The 20,841-nt window shown below is 43.4% G+C and overlaps 1 protein-coding gene across 14 annotated transcripts in view; it reads left to right on the forward strand.

Annotated features, from left to right (window-relative positions):
- LOC122781220 (ephrin type-B receptor 3-like) overlaps positions 1–20,841 on the forward strand; it is a 53,503-nt gene that overhangs the window by 15,878 nt on the left and 16,784 nt on the right. For all 14 annotated transcript variants that reach the window (XM_044044799.1, XM_044044810.1, XM_044044802.1 and 11 more), the window contains exons 2-4: positions 11,807–11,871; positions 16,266–16,938; positions 20,082–20,237. In XM_044044799.1, the coding sequence (XP_043900734.1) occupies positions 11,807–11,871; positions 16,266–16,938; positions 20,082–20,237 (894 nt within the window). The remainder of the gene's footprint in view (positions 1–11,806; positions 11,872–16,265; positions 16,939–20,081; positions 20,238–20,841) is intronic.

Here is a 20,841-nt window from a genome sequence, read left to right on the forward strand (position 1 = left end):
AGGAGAGACTGTGTCATAAAGGTAAAGACAAAGTAGAAAACAGAAAAGGAAGGAAGCATGGATTTGTGAGGGACAGAGAAAGGCCACAAACTAGATCACCTGCCTGGTTTACTTAGACAAATGCTTTATAAAAAAACGACATCTGTTGTGTGAGCCATTGTTCCCGTTCCTGTTTGCATTTGCATTGTCTCACGCTGCATTAAGATATAATTTGTTTGACATAAAGCACCACTCCCCAAACGTCTTTGTGTGTGACGGCGCAGAGAACGAGATATCTGTCTCTTTATGTGACCTTTGTGTATGTGGATTTGAGCGGCTGTTGGGTGACGAGGCGTGTGCGTGCACGCACATGCGTGTGTGAGAGAAAGAGATCCTCTCAGTCTCACAGTTGCGCGGAGAACTGACCTGGCAGGCTGCATTCCTAACTTAAACTGCTCTAACCTTCCTTTTGTTCTCCGTGTCTTTGACCTGAATGGCAAATGACTGGGCAAGCAGGTAAAGTGTAACAAGCCCTCTGTCTGCTTAACAAGCTGGTGTGAGAAGCACCCGTCTGCCTGCAGCGCTTGTAAGTCACCTTCCTCCCTTTAGAAAACACAGGACAGATGATTGCGGGTGCAATGGTGTGTATGTGTTGTGGTGATGAGGGTATAGTAGTAATTACTCATCTTCTAAAATTCCCCATATGCTTTTTTTTTTCTTTCTCTTTTCTTCCTCACAGGTAAGCAAGGGCATACCTGGGAAATTAATGACTGATGGTGATAATTGAGTTGATAATTACCCTACAACATCTTCATAAATCAGTGGTTGCCCAATGAGCCGAAAGGCATTTTTTAGTGTGTCTAGCCGCCACACACGCTAATAGGGTAGTTACGAGCTCCTATTCTGGTTCTGTTTTTTGTTTATTTTGCCTTTGCAAGTTTCCAAGGAGATGTAGAAAAGAAACAACCAGACCTCAAAGACTTTTGGTCTGTACCAATGTGGTATTTTTTAAAACAGTTTTAAAGTAATTGGAAGCCACTGGCATGCAGAAAATGCGGACCGCATTGGGGCTTTGCCCCTCACTACAGACACACAAGCAGCTGTTCCGGGCGGAACAGGAAGTAGGCATCTTTAATTAGATTCAACAATCACTGCATGCTGCCCTGGAAGTGGCGTGTAAGGTGATCTGATGTTTGCGGACGACTTTATTAGAGGAGACTGCATTAAGAGAAACAAAAGTAGAGCGAGAGGGAGATAGAGCGTGTCTCGCTGAGACAGAGCGTAGTAGCTATTGACACAGAATGGCAAAGCTGGGCGCTAAGCACTTTTCTCATGGTGTGTGCAGCCATTCAAAAAGCAATGCCTATTATTCAGTGCCTGGTTCCAGCTCTTTCTAGGCTACACCCATAGAGAACAAACAGGACGCGTTTGTGTGTGTGTGTGTGTGTGTCTGTCTCTGTGTGTGTGCGTGTGCATAGGTGCCTGCGCTCTACTCGTGTGCGTGTTATAATTGTTTTAATAATATATCATCAATATACGGCGCATGACGTGTTTTAGCATTAGCATTGTGCAGGTGTAAGGTATGGGCTTGTGTTCCCATGTGATTGAGCTCTGTTTGTTGAGTCAGCCTTTGCTGACACACAGAAAGGTCTGAAACCTGCTATTAGAGCTGTGAAGTAACTGCTCACACAAAACCATGACTGCACAGGCAGCACAATAGCCCACCTCCTACTTAACGCAAGTCTCTGTGTGTGTGTGTGTGTGTGTGTGTGTGTTTTTGCATGTTTATGGTGTTGTGCCTCTAAGACACTAATCACAAGCTTCCACCCTCACAGGCAAATACTCATTCATTTACGCAGGTGAATGTGTCCACGCGCGCGCGCGCGCACACACACACACACACACACACAATTATCTGCACCAATGAAATGCCTTCCATTGAAATTCATGTATACAGTAGCTCCCCGGGGACATTTGCTGCAATCACATTTTCATGCACAGTATCCTCTCCAGGAAACTGTGCTGTTATTTTCAACAGAGTTTGTCACAGGAGCGATTGTGTTGTTATGAATGGTAGCTCCGCTTGGCACAGGGGTTAGGAGAGGAGAGGAGAGGAGAGCACAAGAGTGTAGGAGACACGAGGGGGATGAAAAGACAAGCGGGTAAAAAAAAGAACAGCGACGGGGACAGAAGTGAAGTATCGTAATGGCTCCCTGTCCGGCAGCAAAGCAATGAGCAGAAGCAGTTCCCGTTGAGCTGCGTGTCACACACACACACACGCACACTTGAAATGAACACACAAACATACACAGGACTTGCAGAACTTTGTACGTAGACACACACACAGTGTGAAAACACAACGGCAATGAAAGAAGTGTTGGGGCTGTTGGGAATACGAGAGAGCATGTTCCATCCTCTCCATCCTTTCCCTGGTTCTCTCTCCTCTGTGCCCCCCACTGCCCCCACCCCCCTTGTTACCTTACTGGCCCCCTCTGCCTTTCATTCATTCCAATCTCTTTCTCTGCTTTGTTTGCTCTCTCTCTCTTTGTCTCTACTTTGAATATCTTTTTTTTTTTTTTGGTACACTCCCATCTCTTGCTACCCCCTTCTCTCGCCAGTTTTTTGCTTTGACTCTTCCCTTTTTATCCCTGGCTCCTTCCACTTGTGTTAAAAATCTGTGGAGATTTAGTAGCAATGCTGCTCAATAAATGAGTGTGCAGTGAATGTCTGCCACACCCAACGCTGGGAATCTTTTCCCTTTCACTGTTTCTCTGTGACTTTTCCTGGCTTATCTCAACAAATAACCCTCCTATTCAAGTAAATCCACAATCAATTCTTATTGAAGTCACGCTGTGGCTGTATCAGGCAGAGGGGTAATGCTTTGAGAATGCAGGAGGTTATTAGCACATGTTGTGATTGTTTGAGCACGGTTAATTCCCCCCTTTTGTATCTCGTGTGCGTGTTCCAACATTAAACGTAATCAGTTTTAGTCCCTGCTCTGTATCATAGTGACTCAGAATTTGCACAATGTAGGTTTGAGTTGCTTCTTAAGGGCAATTTAACAGCCCATTATTGGACACTGACCTTAGAGATAAAAACCTGTGATGTTTAAAGTGGTTTCTGTGTCCACATGGCCACTCTGTCATGGAGTGTTTGAATTCATTTAAGGACACATTTGTAGATGTATGAAAGGATTAAGTATAGGTAGCTGATTATATAGATAGATAGATAGATAGATAGATAGATAGATAGATAGATAGATAGATCAGGAGTCATCGGGGGAGTGTGGGTTTGACCAGACAAAGCAGCAAATTAAAGAATATCAACTCTGTTTTATCTCATCAAGTGCGTTACTCCACTGGCCCCTTTCAGAGCATATAATGAGGCAAATTTTGAACATCAGTAAAAAAGCATTTCATTAAATTGCAAAGTACAAGAGATATGAGATATAAAGATAAAGATACAGGCATCTTTTTAAAAAAAAAAAGATGTGAAAGGAAAGTTTTTATCGTCTCGGCAGAATTGCTGCTAAAAGCAAGAACAGTGCAGTGTTTTATTAATTCCTTCCACTGAGGTGCTCTTGAACAAGGTTTTTGAAGTGCAGCACATAAAGGAGTGCTTTGGTGAAAACATGCCAGTGCAATTGACAAACTACAGAACTTCTAACGCGCGTGTTATGAATAGCAGAAGAGCTGATATTAGAATGCGAGTTGCTTGTTATTTTGATACATGTCAGACAATCTTTTTTTGTTTTTCCTATAGAAATGTGAAATATGTTTTCATGTCTACTACTTCGAGCGTATTTGTTTGCCATTATCTTGTGTGTCTGGCTAGTCAGTCAACCAGAGCCTGGTGAGGTTGCAGTTGCGCTTTATTGTGTTTTGCATTTGAATCATATTCCAGGTATTTCTGTCCCCCACGGAGCGTGCGGCAGAAAGGAATGAAATAAACAGCTGTAGTGAGTCACACACGCACACCGTGTCAAACATTAACACACACACACACATAAGTAGACATCCAAATTAACAAATGCCCACAGAATTCGACAAGGAGATCTTTTATTTCCATATGCAGATGCTCGGGGGGTAAAGAGAAGCTCCTCCTTTGCTCGCTTGTTTGCATTTTTCAGTCGCAGTTGGCTGATTCATTCGCCAGGAAATCAGATGATGGCACCTCGGCATCTCACGCAGAGGCACACACACACACACACACACAATCTCAGCCCATGACTTGAGTGTTTTGCCTAAACAGTGTTTACTGTCAGTTTTTGATGTGGCATTTTACTGTAGGGAAAAAAAAAGGCCAGACTGAGTTATGAAATGTAAAACAGAGAGGGAGAGGTGTGGAAAATGTCCAGAAAGGGGTGCACATGAAAGCCAACTTCATTCATAGTAAAGTTTGAGGTAAGAGTTTCCATGTTAGGTGGTGTAAACATTCCATGTCCCAACAGAAATCTGGTCCCATGCCCACTTCCTGGTGGTGGTTAAACACAGACAGACCTGATGTCCTTAACATAATCATTTGCAAATGAGGAACATGACTTTCCAAAATGACAACAAGTGGTAAACATGACTCCAGTCGTTGGTACAACAAAGCAACACTTGGTAGATTACACATATTTCTTTTATCATAAACTGGTATAAAAAAAAATGAGAAGCGGATGCTTTTTTTTTAGTGACAACCATATTGTTTATTGCAAATGTCGTATTGAATTTCAGATGATGTCAGCATCAAATATGTGGCCCCACGCTTAGTTTCCAGTGAGAGGTGAGTTAGAGCACCGGCGGCCCTAATTAGATTTCACATGACAAGGCCAAACGTCTCAGCGTTGTAAATCAGCATGAGCCGGGATGACTCCTCGAGAGGAATATTTCAGTCATCACGTCATCTCAGGGAGGCATAAATAAAAAAAAAAGAAAAAAAAGAAGGTGGTTAGGTTTTCTGAGACACAGGACGAGAAGTCTGTTATTAAGTCAAGAGAGTCAGCATCAGCAGTCTTGCGGGAGCAGTAAACACACGTGAAGATAACTACATGCGTGGCGAAGGAAGGGGCCGAAGACACATGGAGATGAATGTGTAATGACATGGACAGAACAGAACAGAAGCTTCTACATACCTGAAGGTAACTAAAAAGGGTTCAGCTTCAAAGCCACAACAACGTTAGCAAGCCAAACTTGACCTGGACAATTAGTATTTTTATAATGACAAACCGTTGCTGAGTTACACCGCACCCCAGATAACATTCACATACATGACCAAGGCTTTTCCACTGAACACATTCAGGATTGGATTTTGAAGGCGACCTCAAGTGCTTGTGTCAGCCAATAAAACAAGTATATATATGCTCCACCCCCAACCGAGCGTACTCTATGTGTGTATTTGTTTTCCATTGATATACATTCTCATCAATGTTGATGTCAAAGGCCACTGGAGACAAAAATTATATTTTGGTCGGTTCAATTCTGCCCAAATACTAAGACGAACTCATCCTTGCATGTTAAGACACGTACGTACAAGTCAACAAAACAAGAGTAAGCGTCGGTCTGAACCACTTCCATTTAGAGAGACACATGTACTGTCACTCAGACTTATCATCGCTCACAGACACCAGTTTACTGAACGTTGACACATGCGTACACACACACACACACACACACACACATACTGACGCACACCTGGTTTTGTAGATGTTGCCCTAAGGGCTACCTGTTCGTCAGATCCTCTGTACTTTGTAATTAGGGGAGTTAGTGAGAGAAGGGCAAAGGGAGGGGTAAAGAGAGACAGCGAAGAGAAAGAAAAGAGGGAAGGCGTAAAGACAAAGAGGTCAATTCCCTCGGAAGAACAGGAACTAGACTAGACTTCATCAGCCCTCGATAAAGGCAACACCTCACGCAGTTTGGGCAGAGCTGACACACACACGTTTGTGCCGCTATTCTTCGTAGGACATTACAATGAATTCTGTTCATCTCAGCAGCCTACATGAAGCATCCATAACCTTAACCATAACCAGTTACTCAGAAACGAGGTTCTGCCTCATTAGGAGCAGGTTTTGGTCTCCACGAGGACTGCTGGTCCTGACAAGGCCAGTGTTTATGCCAGAGGAGGTCCTAAAGAGGTACCGAATACAAGCACGTAGACACAAACGCACACACGCGATACACAAGCATGCATGATTGGCAAATGTGCTTTTCTTAAAGCAGCTGCACTTGCTCAAAGTGACCTCCTCGCTGCTATCAAAGCTCATTTCCCCTCAATTTCAACCGCTTTGCTTTGCTCCTGCAAAGCCTTTGAAAAAAAAGAGCATTGTAGAGTTTGGTTTTGTTTATTTATCACGAAAAACAGCATCGCTGGTTAAGAGCTTGCTGCTTGTCAGAAATTGCCTTGACAGACACCACGAGCAGAGGAGACAGAAAGAAAGTGGCACGCTGTTACAACCCAAATAGTTCTCTACCCCAAGGTATCTTCTGACGAGGGGAAAATAATTGAGGCCAGAGGCCCAGTGACAAATGCACAGGGCAAAGACGTGCATTCATTAGACTTCCCCACAGGGAGAGATGAAACAAGAGTTACTCTGAGAGGGAAGGAGTCTGGAGGAAAGACGGGAAAATAAACAGAGACAGGGGGAAAGATAAAGAAAGGTAGACTTATTTGCCAGATAACTGCGGTGTAACCCTGTTAGCACACACAGGACAAACCTCATGTGTGACAACCATTGTGGGATGAGTGATAGTGAGTGTTAGCAGCATGTGTGTGTCGATTGGGTGGTGGGGGGGGTTCCGTCCAGGAATTCCACAGAGGAATCACCTACTTGGCCTGTCTGTGTCGCAGAAACCAATTACCGTGACTGTGAGTGTTTGTGTGTGGGTGCTGAAGGGGAGGTCTCGCCACAAAATGGAGGGGGACTTCTCCTAATCATTGCACTCTGGCCCCGCACAAAGGCAAAAAGGCTGCCAGGACAATTTGAATTTGAATGGCATCTCTCCTCCGGCTCTCCTTTTTCAGTGTCTCTCCCTCTCCATCTCTCTGTGCCTCAGCCTCATATTGGACGACAAAAGCCAAGCCAACAAAGATAGTGCACAAAGCAATTAGGCTAATAGCGCTAATAAGTTGAGCGTGGGGTCCTCACTCTCCGTGTTGACACATTTCACTGTTTCTGTGGCTAAACAGAGGCTCAAGTGTTTGGCAACCAGACGGCATAGTATTTTAATGGAGTGGCTACCCCATGCCAGGTTGCCATGTGCATGGTCTGTTTGACTGTAGAAGGGAACAACAAAGGCAACTTGGAGAAGAGGTGGCAGAAGATAATTAACTAGTGGAGAAGTCTAAAGAGAAGGATTTTCAGGGAAAATGCCGTCGGGGATTAGATTTTGTTTTAATTAAAGCTAAACACCGAATCTTGCCATCATTGTATTGCAGTGTTATTCTGTGTTAACTTACCCTAATCATTAACTGTAAATAATGCTGAAAGGAATAATAGCTAACAGTTAACAACTGGTCTCTCTCTCCGAGGTTGTGGAGACACCACCTGTGTTTTAGCTCCCGTTTATTTTTCAGTTGTCGCCGGTGTCACACCAACAAAGACGAGGCATGCTAAAAACCTTAAAAGTTAAATTCCTTACCTGTCTGTCCCATGTGACCCACAGACATGGCCCTATATGGCCCTACACATTCCTCTCTCAATAATAGCCTTTCTTCTCCTTTCCTCCTTTAGTCTTTCTCTTTTTTTCTTTCTTTTAGGAATTCTACTTGTTCGAACAAAGGCATATTTTAAGAGGCTTGTAACACGCTCTCTCTCTCTCTCTCTCTCTCCCCCTCTCTTCTATGTGTGTGTGTGTGTGCATATTGAACGTGGCCATAGGGACGAATGCTTCGTTGCCCTCCCCTGTTATTAGGCCTGCCCTGTCATTATGGGATTAGATTGTAAGGGTTGGCTTTGTATGTGCGTGCGTGTGTGTGTGTGTGTGTGCGTGCACATGTGTGTATTTGCATGTATCTTTCCCATCTTACGCTCTCCTCTGTTTGTATCTCTGCAATTTTTCTCACACAATCAAAATGACACTACTCCTATTTTTTTTTTCTCCTCCCGCCATGTTTGTTACATTAATCCCAGGTGCGTTTGACCTCCGTGATGAATAACACTCTGCTCAGGCAGTGCTCAGGTTACTCAAACAGTGACTCTCTAAGTGAATAGTCTTCATGAGCAGTAGGAGCTTGAAAAACATTCCCCTGTCCACCACACATCACATCCATCACAGCGCAGCATGAACACCCAAGCACACATTTAGAGAGACTGTCAAGCAAGACAAATGAAAAGGGGTTGAAAACGGAGTGTCGAGAGAGAAAATAGTTACAGAAAGTGTGGGATGAATAGGGTGTAGCTGAGGCAAAAGAAAAGGGAAAGCACGAAGTAATGAGGAATATGATACAACATTTCATAGGATTGATTGGACGTAGATTGAAATTGAATAAGACAAAAAAGCATGAGAAGATGGATTAAACAGGCCTGTGCATCTGTGTCTGCGGATCAGCACTGCCTGCTACATGCACTCACAGTGTGTTTTTGACGGCAGCACATTTTGCATGTTCATTTTCCTGATTTACTCTTTTATCAAAGCTACAAGCCAAATGTTCATGTTACACTCCCCAAGTGAAGTGAAACGTTTGGAGCTAAAAAGCAAACAGCAACACTTTCTTTGCACTGAGGAGGGTCTTATAGTCCCATGCAAGTTGTTTGTCCCTGAACTCGTCCGTCTGGTTCGCTTTCCAGCTATTTTCCTTTTTTTTTCTCTCTTTCAACTATAGGTCGATTAGGAAAAACCCCCAACGAGGTCTTAGAAGCTTTCAGAGTTTGTTTGCCTTTTTAAAAAATGGCATCTGTCTCATTCAGAGACAAGTGTTCCCTTTACCATTCTCTTTATCATTCAGGCAGCACAAAGTCACACAAAACAGGTGCTTTGTTTGTGGCCATGCACCTCCTGTGTGTGTATGTGTGTGCGTGTGTGTGTATCCTCTGTGGCTGTGCAGGTGCTTGAATTTGCTATACAATCACAAATATTGCAGTGTGCGTCTATCTATATACACACCAATACACACACACACGCACACAGAAACATAATGTGCAGAACCAAATGACAACAACCCCCCACATGCACATACACACACACTGACACAGAGGGAGTGTCCGGGTGAGGTGAGGGTCATTCAGTCCTTTAGCTCCAGCCCATTGACTCAGGACTGGTGCTCCACTTTGAGCACAATAAAGGGTTTTGCACCAAACACACACATTCAAACGCGCACACTAGCACAGACCCTGGGAGCTCGGACAATGCAGATGCATCGGGATGGCAAAGAATTCATATGCTCCTAAATGATCCACTGTTCAAACCAGTAGTTCCGACTGTGTTTGTGTTTGAACGTGTGTTGTTTGTTGCTCTTGTTATTTCGCTCACATTTCCCCGTCTATCCCCGTCTGGCTTTGTGTTTCACCATGTTGCCATTTTCAAGCAAGGTCAGCTCTAATGACAAGCCATTGTACCACACAAGGCCTAGTCATAATAATAAACACCAAGCAGGAGAGGTGTATCATTTCCACCACACCAGTTTTTACCTCCCAGTGTATCGCTGACGGTAACAGGTCCCAAATCACACACTGTCATTGCATGAGTCAGGGGAAATCCTGCACCGAACAAGCACAGACACGGTTTCAGTTATGAAAATGCATCCATGCATCACCTTAACAGCCAGTGGTACTGTTCATATTTAAAATCTGCATCCATCTAGCCTTCCACGCATGCAAATTCACTCTCATATACTTAGACTCTAGTTGTGGGAACTTTGCACGAGGGGTTCACAGTCATTTGTAACCCCTTATATTCTTTGAGAGCTGCCTAGTAGGTGTGTGTGTGTGTGTGTACTTGTAGGCCTCATATAACTTCAAGCAAGTTTCTCCGGTTACTTCGTCATCGAAAACAAGCGTGTGCCACCAATTGGACTGGAAAGTGTTGTGCTAACATGTGCAGTCTGTGGGTAGGGCCCATGTGGAACCGGACTGGAGCTGTGCGCAGATTCATCCATATATGGTCTGCATGAAGCATTGCAGGCAGATGATGAAATATATGTCACTTGGACCACAGAGGGCTTCTTTGCGTACACGAAAATACTCACGAGGTATGACCCAGCCCTTACCGATAGCAGGGTGCACGCGTGATTTCCTGCAAACCATTTCCACTATCAGGTAGAAAAGATCCTCTGTGACGAAGTTTGCCAGCCAGATCTATGAGTGCATGAGATTCACTTCAGTTCCCACAACCACTCCCAGAGAGACAGCATGAACTGGCTCCAAGTGAAGCTTCCAGACCAGTAAGGGGAACGAGCCAAAGCTACATCTGAAAGCTGATTTTTATTTTTTATTTTTTGTATGGGAACATATCTGGCTGTAACTATTCTTGTAAATCATATTTTTTTTGTGTGTAATAGGCACACAAGCATGTCAGAGACACTGTCACTCAAAGCTTGTGGGGGCAAAATTCTGTGGGAATTCCCAGCTGTAGGAGTCTCTCCAGAGTTGGACATAATTCTCGATGACGTTGGAGGGTGTTTGCATTTGTCACTGCTGGTGCTCCTGAGTGCAGCAATAGTGGCAGTACGCATTTGGAGGAAAGGATGGTGAAATCCTGGGGTTATAGCACTTATAGACTCCTCCGAATGTGCCATTTTCTGTCAGGTTACCCAGCAGGATAAAAAGTGCAAAGATGAAAGGGGACGACAAAAGCAGAAAAAGAAAAAAGTGAGATGGTGATAGAATAGCAAAGTGGGTGAAGAGACTTTGTCAGGTTTATCCCCTGCAATTGAGGCAGGGATCATGAGGCATCTTACATTTCCCACCATAGTAAGGGACAGTGGAAGTTCACTTTCTTCTAGTGCTGTTTCATCTTCTTTTACTATCTTGTAGAACAGCGCAGTGGTTGAGATAATAACGGTGGATGCGTACTGCGCCTTGAGCGCCAGGTACTAAAAGGCTCGACATTTACAGTCTTCTCTCTCTCACAGTCTACATCTTTGCCAATAGAAACAAGAGAGTGGAAAGTGAATAGGAGAAAGGGGTCCTTTTTTTGGGGGGGGGACTGTTACTGCCATGTTGTGTGTACTGAGCATGTGAAGGCTGTGCATTCCTCTGTGTTTCAAGATATACTGGAGTTGAACAAATGCACTCAATAGGCGCACTGGTTTTTATTCAAGTATTTATAGAAAGTGAATCCAATTCAAGCGTTTTGACCTCTCAAGAGCACCTCTTTTGTGATGCCTAACTTTATTACCCCCCTTCTCCATTAAAACCGTCTGTTGGGTCATTTATCTTTGAGAGTTTTACAGTCTGTTGCGCGCGGTGTGCGTGTTTGTGTTTGTGTCAGAGTGCCCTGTGGGAAGTGGGACCATTTCCCAGGGAGACTCACTGTGACTTCCTTTCCACTATATAAATGCAAACGTCTAATAGCTGTCCAATTAGCCATATGAGGAGCTATAATAAAACGTTACACTGTATCTCACAGATCACCCACTTAGATCTCCTTCCCTTGTTTACTCTTGCCACGGACACACTTGTGTATATGCAGTTCTTCTTTGTTGAACAAAGTCTTATATCGCATGAAGCACTCGCTTTCTGTCACTGAGTTATCCATCTGTTATCTGAGAACAACTTTGGTCAAAGCCTCTTATCTATTCCGTGGACCATTTTAAAACTTTTATGACACATGTTGTAAAATCATCCTGTTCCATTGATCTCGCCCGTTCCTCTTTGTCTAACATCGCTGTCTGTTGCTTCCATTCACAGAGACGCTGATGGACACGAAGTGGGCTACGACAGAATTAGCATGGACTGCACACCCTGAAACCGGGGTGAGTTTCCCAGGCAATGAGTGTGTGTGTTTGTATGTGGGAGTGGGAGTGTAAATTAGTGTGTATGGTGAAAAACAGTCTCGGGAATGTGTATCTGTTGTATACTTTCTCTTAATAATTGACATCATGTGTTGTGTACAGATGTATTTATACACAGACAGCAGCTGTGACTCTGCAGGCAGGGATATACTTATAGATTAGTGCTAAATCTCAACATTGAACTATGGTTTCAGTTGGAGTACTCGCAAAAAACACAAACGTAGAAGAGCGGTAAATGTTGTTGAAATTTATGAATGATTTTTCCGTTGAAATGCGCAGTATAGTGATGCAATTTCCATCTGTCTTGCCTGATTTCCTCTGCTGCATTGCAGTAGAACAGCACATACAGGCTTGAAGTCAATAGTTTGCTGTTCTCAATCATTTTTAAAAGACATATATAAAGCTAAAAGATAGAAAGCAAAATAAGAAAGACATAACACATGATCTTGCGGACCCGATACAATTGTATTGCGAGCTGGATGTGACTCGTGGGCCTTGAGTTTGACACATGCTCTACACCGCGTTGAACGGTCAACAAATGACTCAACCGGATGCATTTTAGCGTTCAACAGGATGCGCTTTTTAGCGAGCATTAAAAGAGACATCACATTCCAATCTCAGTGACCCACACAGTGGCAGATGCTCCGCTCCTCGTGCCTCATTGCACTTAAGAGGCGTGAAAGGCACCCGTTACCTCATGAAGTCACCTTTTAAAAACTGAAATATTTCTTGCTGTTGACCCATTGCACATCCAGGCATTCAAATCTGCCACACACAAAGTGCCAGTGACAGCCTCATCTTCTTTCCCATGTGGTCCCCACAATGGGCTTAAGAGGAGCCAAAAGACCACTGACCCCTCCTCAGCTGCACTTCAAAGACTGCCAGCACTCCCCCTCGCTTTTGTGTGGTCCTCCGACTTGGCCCTTGTGTTTTGAGGTGGCCCCCTCATTTTTTTTATATTTTGTTTGTACCCCGGTGCCCTTGCAGCGAGATTGCACCCTCCGCTCTCTTTACTTCCAAGTAACTAAGCACTAATGAAGCCAGACACACTAGCCCCCATCAGTGGCAACAGTCAGTAGAACAAACCCACTCACAGCCTGTCATGAACTCCTCTCCCTTCCTCCTTCCCTCCTTCCCTCCTCCTATCTATTCATCTTCCTTTGCTTCCCCCTGCCCCCGTCCTCCTCATTTACCCACAGATCCCAGAATGGCATAGGAGCTAAAAATCTGCCTTCCTATCTCCTTTTCAACCAAACCCACAACAGATGCTCCTTTCAAAAGATGTATATACAGTGAAGAGACCTTTGTACTCCATATTTCCAGCCAAAGGACAGGGGTGCTTTTTTGTTCTGTCTTGGTGTACGATGTATTGTATGTGTGTTTGTTATAGAAATGTTGTTCCCGCGACTGAGAGGACAAACAAAGCGACAACGCTGTGAAAAGAGAGGGGAAGGGACAGGCAGAGAAACTGTGATGAAGTAAAATCCTGAGAAATGTCACCACATAGAAAAAGGAGAGCGAGAAAGAATAAAAGTTGTAAAAACAAATCTATTTTATCTTTTTAATTAGCACCATGCAAGTGTTGTATAGCGTTGTACGGACACACAATGGGTACATACAGTCATTATAAGCATTAAAATATGGGACCTGTAAATCTTTTTTTTTTTACCTGCGTCTGTACTTGCATATGTGCATTACTCAGGCTTACTCTCTGCGTCTGTCAATATAGCCTGTAGTATTTGTACAGTATTCACACCTATGTTCAAGTGTGTACATGTACAAGTTGGGGCTTATGTTGTTATTGGATTTCCACTTCCTCTCCCTGTGTTGTGTATCCTTGTTTGTAAATTACGTGTCATTTGCCTTACAAAACAGATGGGATATAAAGGGGGAATTCCGTTTTATAACAGGGCTCTGCTCAGACACCCACATGGTTAGCTGTAGCCATACACTGATAACAATATCCCAAATGAGTTAGCTTGTGGAGATAATAACTGTTGTAAGTGTTTTGGTGCCGGCTTCATGGGCCCCCCCAGCATGCTGAACCATGTTATGAACAAGTTTAAAGGCAGTTTGAGAGAGCTCATTCGCACTATAAATAAACAGAAAAATAAAAGAACACTAATCACTTGCACCAAGCCTGGTTGCCTGCAACATTTCAGCTAATACCTACAGCTAACTAGTACTAGTTCATCTGCCATCGAGGTAGATAAAGTCCACCTTGAGGAGCGTGTCTTAAAGAAGTACTACAAAACAATCAATATCTCTGTTTCTGTCATATTATATTAATATAGTGAGATCCAGCCATCCATTATACTGCTTATCCTTTGAGGATCATAGTGGCTGGAGCCAGTCCAAGTAGTCACTGGGCAAGAGGCAGGGTTCACCGTGGACAAGCTGATAGTCCACCACAGGGCCAACATATATAGTCAAACACTCATTCACACCCACAGGTGTTTTAGAGTCAGCAGTAAATCCAGTCTTCATGTCTTCAGACTGGGGTAATCTAACTTCACATAAACATTTTAGGTTGAACCATCCTGCCGTGCCGTGGTACTGTGTTCTGTGCAGTTTGAGTGGAATGGACAAAGTAGATCACACTTCTTGCATCACCTTTAGTGTGTCTTTTGTCACGTGACCCACTTTCAACACATTCAGGGGCTTGCTTAACAGGCACTTTGACCACTTGTGTATGTCTTGCAACGATGTTGTCTCCCTAAACACAGACACACACTTACAGTACATACACTCAAACAGACGTATTGTGATCCGCTGTGGCGACCCGCAAAGGGAGACGCTGAAAGGAGTACACAGACTCAGAAGTACACACATGCATACTCATACATACACCCACAAACACAATGCCTTGCTGTTTTTATTTTTTTGCATTAGGTGATTTATTACAGAGAACTAAATACCCATTGACACGTTATGCTTTTAGCCATCCCATTGACCTGGGTGGTGATTACTGATTCCCTGTGGTTGCTTCCTCCCTTTCGCTTGCTCTCTTTGGGCCATCGTTTTAATGCCATGGCCGAGCTGTGCCCATTCTACTTCTCTTTCCTCAATGGTCTCCGGGGTCTGGGATTAATAGCCTTGTCTCCACCACATCCATATCACAGCTTTAATTAAGATACTCTGAGCTCAAATGGAAACATTTGGCTCGGGAGAACAAATTGGCGACTTAATGCCAAAGTTACGGAACAATCAAATGTTCCCAATCGAACTTTGGTCACAAGGGTATAAACGCAGACAATGTGTTATTTATGTATCTTGGTATTTAATTCTTTTAAGGTGATAGTGGAGCTGAGTGATATAAAAGACCCCCTAGAGTCAGAGGGTCACGGTTCTCGTGGATTTAGTTAGCCAATTGTGAATTCATGGGTTTTTAGCTAAAAGAAAATCCAAATTTAATAGTATTTTCTTATAATATATTTTCCTCCTCATTGTCTTTTAAATGCTCCAATGCGTGACCATGTCACATGCAAAACACTTTGACATATTTGAAATGTGGTATGCAAATAATTTTGTTAGACCTTGGCCTAGTTGAATGAAAATAAATGCACTTTGTCTGTTTAATAGAAAAAGGGAGCGGCACATTAAACACAAAGGAATTGCCATTTGAATTGCAATGATTTAATCCCAGTTTCCATGTTTGAGATTGTAAAATGCATTACATTACAATGTCTCACTGCAAGTCTTTGCAGTCTAGTTTGCTCTCGTTCATTTAATGAAGCTGGTAATCAAAGTTTAGAAAATTTAATCCCATTTTAACTGGGGTAATTCACCCTCTGGGTACTGTAGTAGAACTGAAAACGCAGAGGAGTGTAAAAACAGAAAAGCATGAAGGTTAACTGGTGCCTTTTCCCTGTATTTATTAGAGGACATTGCGATCATCGCTCTGTAATTGAAGCGTAATTGGTTGTGAAGCCGTGTGGCTGCTACTTCCAAACAGATATGAGGTAAACATGCTGTAGTGGGTCTATGGTGAGGGAGTGACAGGTTGCTATAATTGTGATGAATTTGCAGTCCTTGTCTCCGGCTTTTACACTACATTTAGCAGGGATTAAATTCATAGCATGGCAAAGACACAGGGATGTTATTTTATACACCCAAAAAGAGGGGGAAAAAGGCTTCTTCACTTTTTTCTTGATCCTAACCTACACCCTGCTTTCATTTATTTACTTTTTTTTATCATGCATTATAGAATCATCTCTTTGATCTTTATTGCAAGGTGTGCAGAGATGGGTGAAAGTACATCCTAGATACAGATAAAATGTCTTGTCAAACTTGATCTGGCAGAGATATCGACATTTACAGCTTCTAACTATGTTCTTTTTCTTCTGTCTTCACAGTGGGAGGAAGTGAGTGGCTATGATGATGCCATGAACCCCATCAGGACTTACCAAGTCTGCAATGTACGTGAGCTCAACCAGAATAACTGGCTGCGCAGTGACTTCATACCACGGAAGGATGTGCTGCGTGTCTATGTGGAAATGAAATTCACTGTGCGTGATTGCAACAGCATTCCCAACATCCCAGGTTCCTGCAAAGAGACCTTTAACCTCTTTTACTATGAGTCTGACTCAGACTCAGCTACAGCCACCAGTCCTTTCTGGATGGAAAACCCTTATGTCAAGGTGGACACCATTGCCCCAGACGAAAGCTTCTCCATGCTTGAATCGGGGAGGGTAAACACAAAGGTCCGAAGTTTCGGGCCACTGTCAAAAGCTGGGTTCTACTTGGCCTTCCAGGACCTTGGGGCTTGCATGTCACTCATCTCAGTTCGGGTGTTTTATAAGAAATGCTCCACCACAATCGCCAACTTTGCAGTTTTCCCAGAGACAGCAACGGGGGCTGAGGCAACGTCCTTGGTAATTGCACCAGGAACTTGTGTTCCTAATGCCGTTGAGGTGTCTGTGCCACTGAAGCTTTATTGCAATGGTGATGGGGAGTGGATGGTTCCTGTAGGAGCCTGCACCTGTTCGGCTGGTTTTGAACCGGCAATGAAGGATACCCAATGTCAAGGTGAGTGTTGTTGTTTTTTTGGTCCGTATTATATTTCATTATTCTATGTTTGCAATTGTGAATTATTAGGGATTAGACTATAAAGACATTTTCCAATCCTGACTGGCAGAGACAAATGCATCTACATAAAAGGTTACGTCACAGTCTCACTTTCTTGGAGGCGGATGGTGGGTTTGGATATGACGCGGGGGTTCATCTGAACACATTTTTGGGTTCTTGGGGAGATTGAATCCGTATTGTTTTGGCTACAGGTTACAGTCCGTATCACTCGATTGCCCAGCTGCCACTGTATTATGAGTCATTTATTTGCCTTGTATTGTCTGACACATTAAACCAATGACTACAAGGTAGAATATCACACAGTAGATGACACTGTCAGCGGGCGGCAGTTCACTCCATTGACCTCTGCCTTGCCTGGCAGCTGGCTACTAAATAAATGGAAATGCAGGGAGGCTGTCTGTTTATGGGAGCTGTGAGGCCAAATGATGCTTTCAGGTCTGATGGAAAAACATAACGGGTTGACAGAGGTTGAGAGCAAGGTGAATTTAAACACCAGGTCTTGTCTGAAATGGAGTGCAGGTGAAAACAGCACGAGAGGGAAAGATAAATGGAAAATGTGTGTGTGCTGAAGGATATGGTGTGTAAAATTAAGCTTTGGGTGCATAGGTCAAATGGAGGCAGCAGAAGGGGGGTGGGCCGATAGGGTTATTGATCAGTGGGGTTGATCGCAAGGTGTCATATGTGCTCTGTGCTCAATTTGTACATCGTCCTTGTTTGTCTCGGTTCAAAGGGTTCATTCTGCTTTATATAGCGGTAAGGGATAAGCCTGAGAAGACCTTTTGTTCAGCACACATACAGATCATCAGGCAAAGTGGGAGGATACTTGTTTCTGCCAGCTTTTGACAGACTCTGAATACTGAATGCAGGCTCACCTTTAGAAGGAGAGTGTACGTGTGAGTGCGTGTGGGAAAAAAAGAATGGTAAATATAAAGTGTAGTGTATAGTAGGTGGTTAAAAACTCATTTGTTTGTTCTTGGCAGCTCAAGGTTAGAGCTTTGGCGACTAAGCTCTGATAAAACAACCTCTAATCAAACTTTACTTGAAACCACAAGGGATAAATCTCCCCCTTTTAACTTTCTCCTCACATCACCTCTTCTCAGGTCCACTCTCCTTTTCTTTCCTATGCCACTATTAAGCTCCACGCTCATTTCTCATCACCCTTTAGCCATCACTCTTCCTCTCTCTACTTCTCTGTCCTCAGTCCAACTCCACTGCTGCTGCTCTACCTCGCTCTCTCTTCTCATCGTTTCCTCTCTCTCTCCTTCCTAATCTGAAGGCTGTTGCTCTTGTTAATATGGCAGCAGAGTTACAGTAAGGATGTCTGCATGAATATTAATAGTGAGCCTTTTTTTTTTTTGCCTTTACACTCATTTGCCTCACATTTTTCTCCCCAATATTCTTTACTTCTTTTCTCCATGCTCCACACTTTCCAATTTCAGCATTCACTCTAATCAGTTCCTTAAGCTCTATGTTCTGCATGAGAGGATAAGACACAGGGGAGGGGGGTGGGGGTTTGGCAGGATTAGCATTTTCTATGCCTCCACCTCTTCCTCCACACCCTCCCCTTTTTCTCTATCCCCTTGTTTCTCTCTCTTCCTCATTCTTTAGTGGTTCCTCTGGATAAAATGGATGAAAGGATGAGGATGACCCCTTTACTCTTTGGAAGTGATTGATCAGCATGTACATCCCCTCCATAAAAAGAAAAAAAGAAAAACCTCTTTTAATAGAAATGCATCCCCGCAAGCATTTCCCAAACCAATACTCTTGTCCTCCTGTGAGATGATGAATTTTGACAAACTTGCCAGGGTCACGATAAGTAATCAAAGAGGCTGTTCTCCCACCTGGTTAAACTCTAGGTCATTTCTTATCTGTTTATCAGGCAGTACTTCCTCTTAGTCAGTGGTGTGAAGATTCTGATTAATGGTGGAAGAACAAATACACTCAGTGCTAATGTACACGGCGCAGTCGACTTTGGTTTGTGTGCTAATATTGAACTTGCAGAAATGATAAAGCAGCAGGGCCAGACAGTTGTCGGCGTAGTTCTGATCTCAGTGGTTTTCTAACATGAGTGAACAACAAACTCAGAGACTATGTGCAAAATTGTCATTCAGGGGGACAAGCACAGCATTGTGTCCTTGACTTTGAAACGCTAACACACTAGCGGGTCAGCTAATCAACTGGCCCCTGTAAACTTTGCCTGTCGTACCTGCTCTCGTCTTTTTTTTTTTTTTTATTAAGCACCACAGCAAACTCATTCATCTTTTAATGAGATAGTTTATCAAAGATATGGAGCCTGCCAAAGGGTTCTGGATCACAGTGCCGCTGTCAGTGTTTTCTGGTGCGTCTGCAACTTATCACCTGAGTTATAAACTTCCAAACAGCCGCTATAAATGGAGCTATGGCATTTACAAAGACGTGCTGTGTTTTTGTTTTTTTTGTTTTTTTTCTGATTACAAGGCCTCACCTAATCAAAAACAAGGTAAATCTATGTCAAAGTTACTGCCTGTAACTGTGTTTAAGGTGTGGGTCCATAAAGCAAGTGATTAAGTGATTTTGAAAAGCAAAACTGAAGATATTCCTTTTAAAAAAACAGCTTCTTAAAACTGAAAGCAGCCAAGTGGCCCGAACCCAGAATCCTATGTGTGTCAGCACAGGAGTGGTTCAACCCATGGTTGTGTACACATCAGCATGTGTTGTGTGTGCTTCTGGTTCTCTGCGACTGTTTATTTGTATTCCATTGAAGACGCAATTCCGATGAAAACACCATGCCAGCATTTTGGCTCCGAAGGTCGTGCATGTAATTTGGATTGACAATGGTTGTATACGAGTTTATTCAAACAGCTACATGCTGCTCAGACACTCCTTTGCACCGCTGTTTGCTGAACACATACACTCCATAATTAAGTCAAGGGGGACATGAGGGTTCAGAGGAGAAAAATAAAATCATTTGTAAATAAGCAAATTTGTCAAAGTCACAGTTGATTTCATATTGAACAAGTATAATTTATTAATCTCATTTCGTCTTGCCTTGCTTAACTACGATGTTATTGTCAACGTTTTTTTTTTCTCTCTTTGTCCATCAGCCTGCAGCCCTGGCACCTTCAAGTCCAAACAGGGGGACAGCTTCTGCTTGCCCTGTCCAGCCAACAGTCGTGCCAGCTCGGGAGCAGCCAGCGTTTGCTCCTGTCGTAATGGTTACTACCGATCAGACACAGACTCTCCGGACACCCCCTGTACCAGTAAGAGAACGCTGCTTTCAATGGACTGTGAAATTGGCATGTTTGAAAGCCATCATAGTAATGTTTATTGCTGTTTTTGCAAGCCGTACAAATCCTCTCGTTCTCAGTCAAACGGTAGAAATGGGGCTAAATATCCAGTCCAAATGGTGATAAAAATGTTAAATGTTTTCCCAAACATTCCTCTTTGAATTGTGTCCTCAAAGGCTGATAACGCCTACGTTCCCACCACGCCATATGGACGACAAACAAGTGCGCTTGTTTTCCCAACCATATCCAAAAACGTATCATCAAAACCCTCCCATTCGCGCCTTTCTATCTGTTCTCCGCGCTGCTACTTCTTTACAAAGAGAGAGTGTGAGGAATTATTCTGGTAGTGGTGCCTTCGTTAAGAGCAATTATTTACATGCAGGAACTAATTCATTCACTGCTTTGGAGAGCAGAGGATTCTTTTTTTCCGTTGGTGGGTTGGGAGACTGATTCTTTCACAACAGTGCAGTGAAAGATAAGACTCTGGTAATTGGATAAGAATTGTCAATGCTCTGCCAATAGTTTGTCTCCCTCGTCTCCTCCAGCACTTTACACACACACACACACACATGCACAC

This window comes from Solea senegalensis, linkage group LG14 (genome assembly GCF_019176455.1).
Source record: "Solea senegalensis isolate Sse05_10M linkage group LG14, IFAPA_SoseM_1, whole genome shotgun sequence".
Lineage (NCBI taxonomy): Eukaryota > Metazoa > Chordata > Actinopteri > Pleuronectiformes > Soleidae > Solea > Solea senegalensis.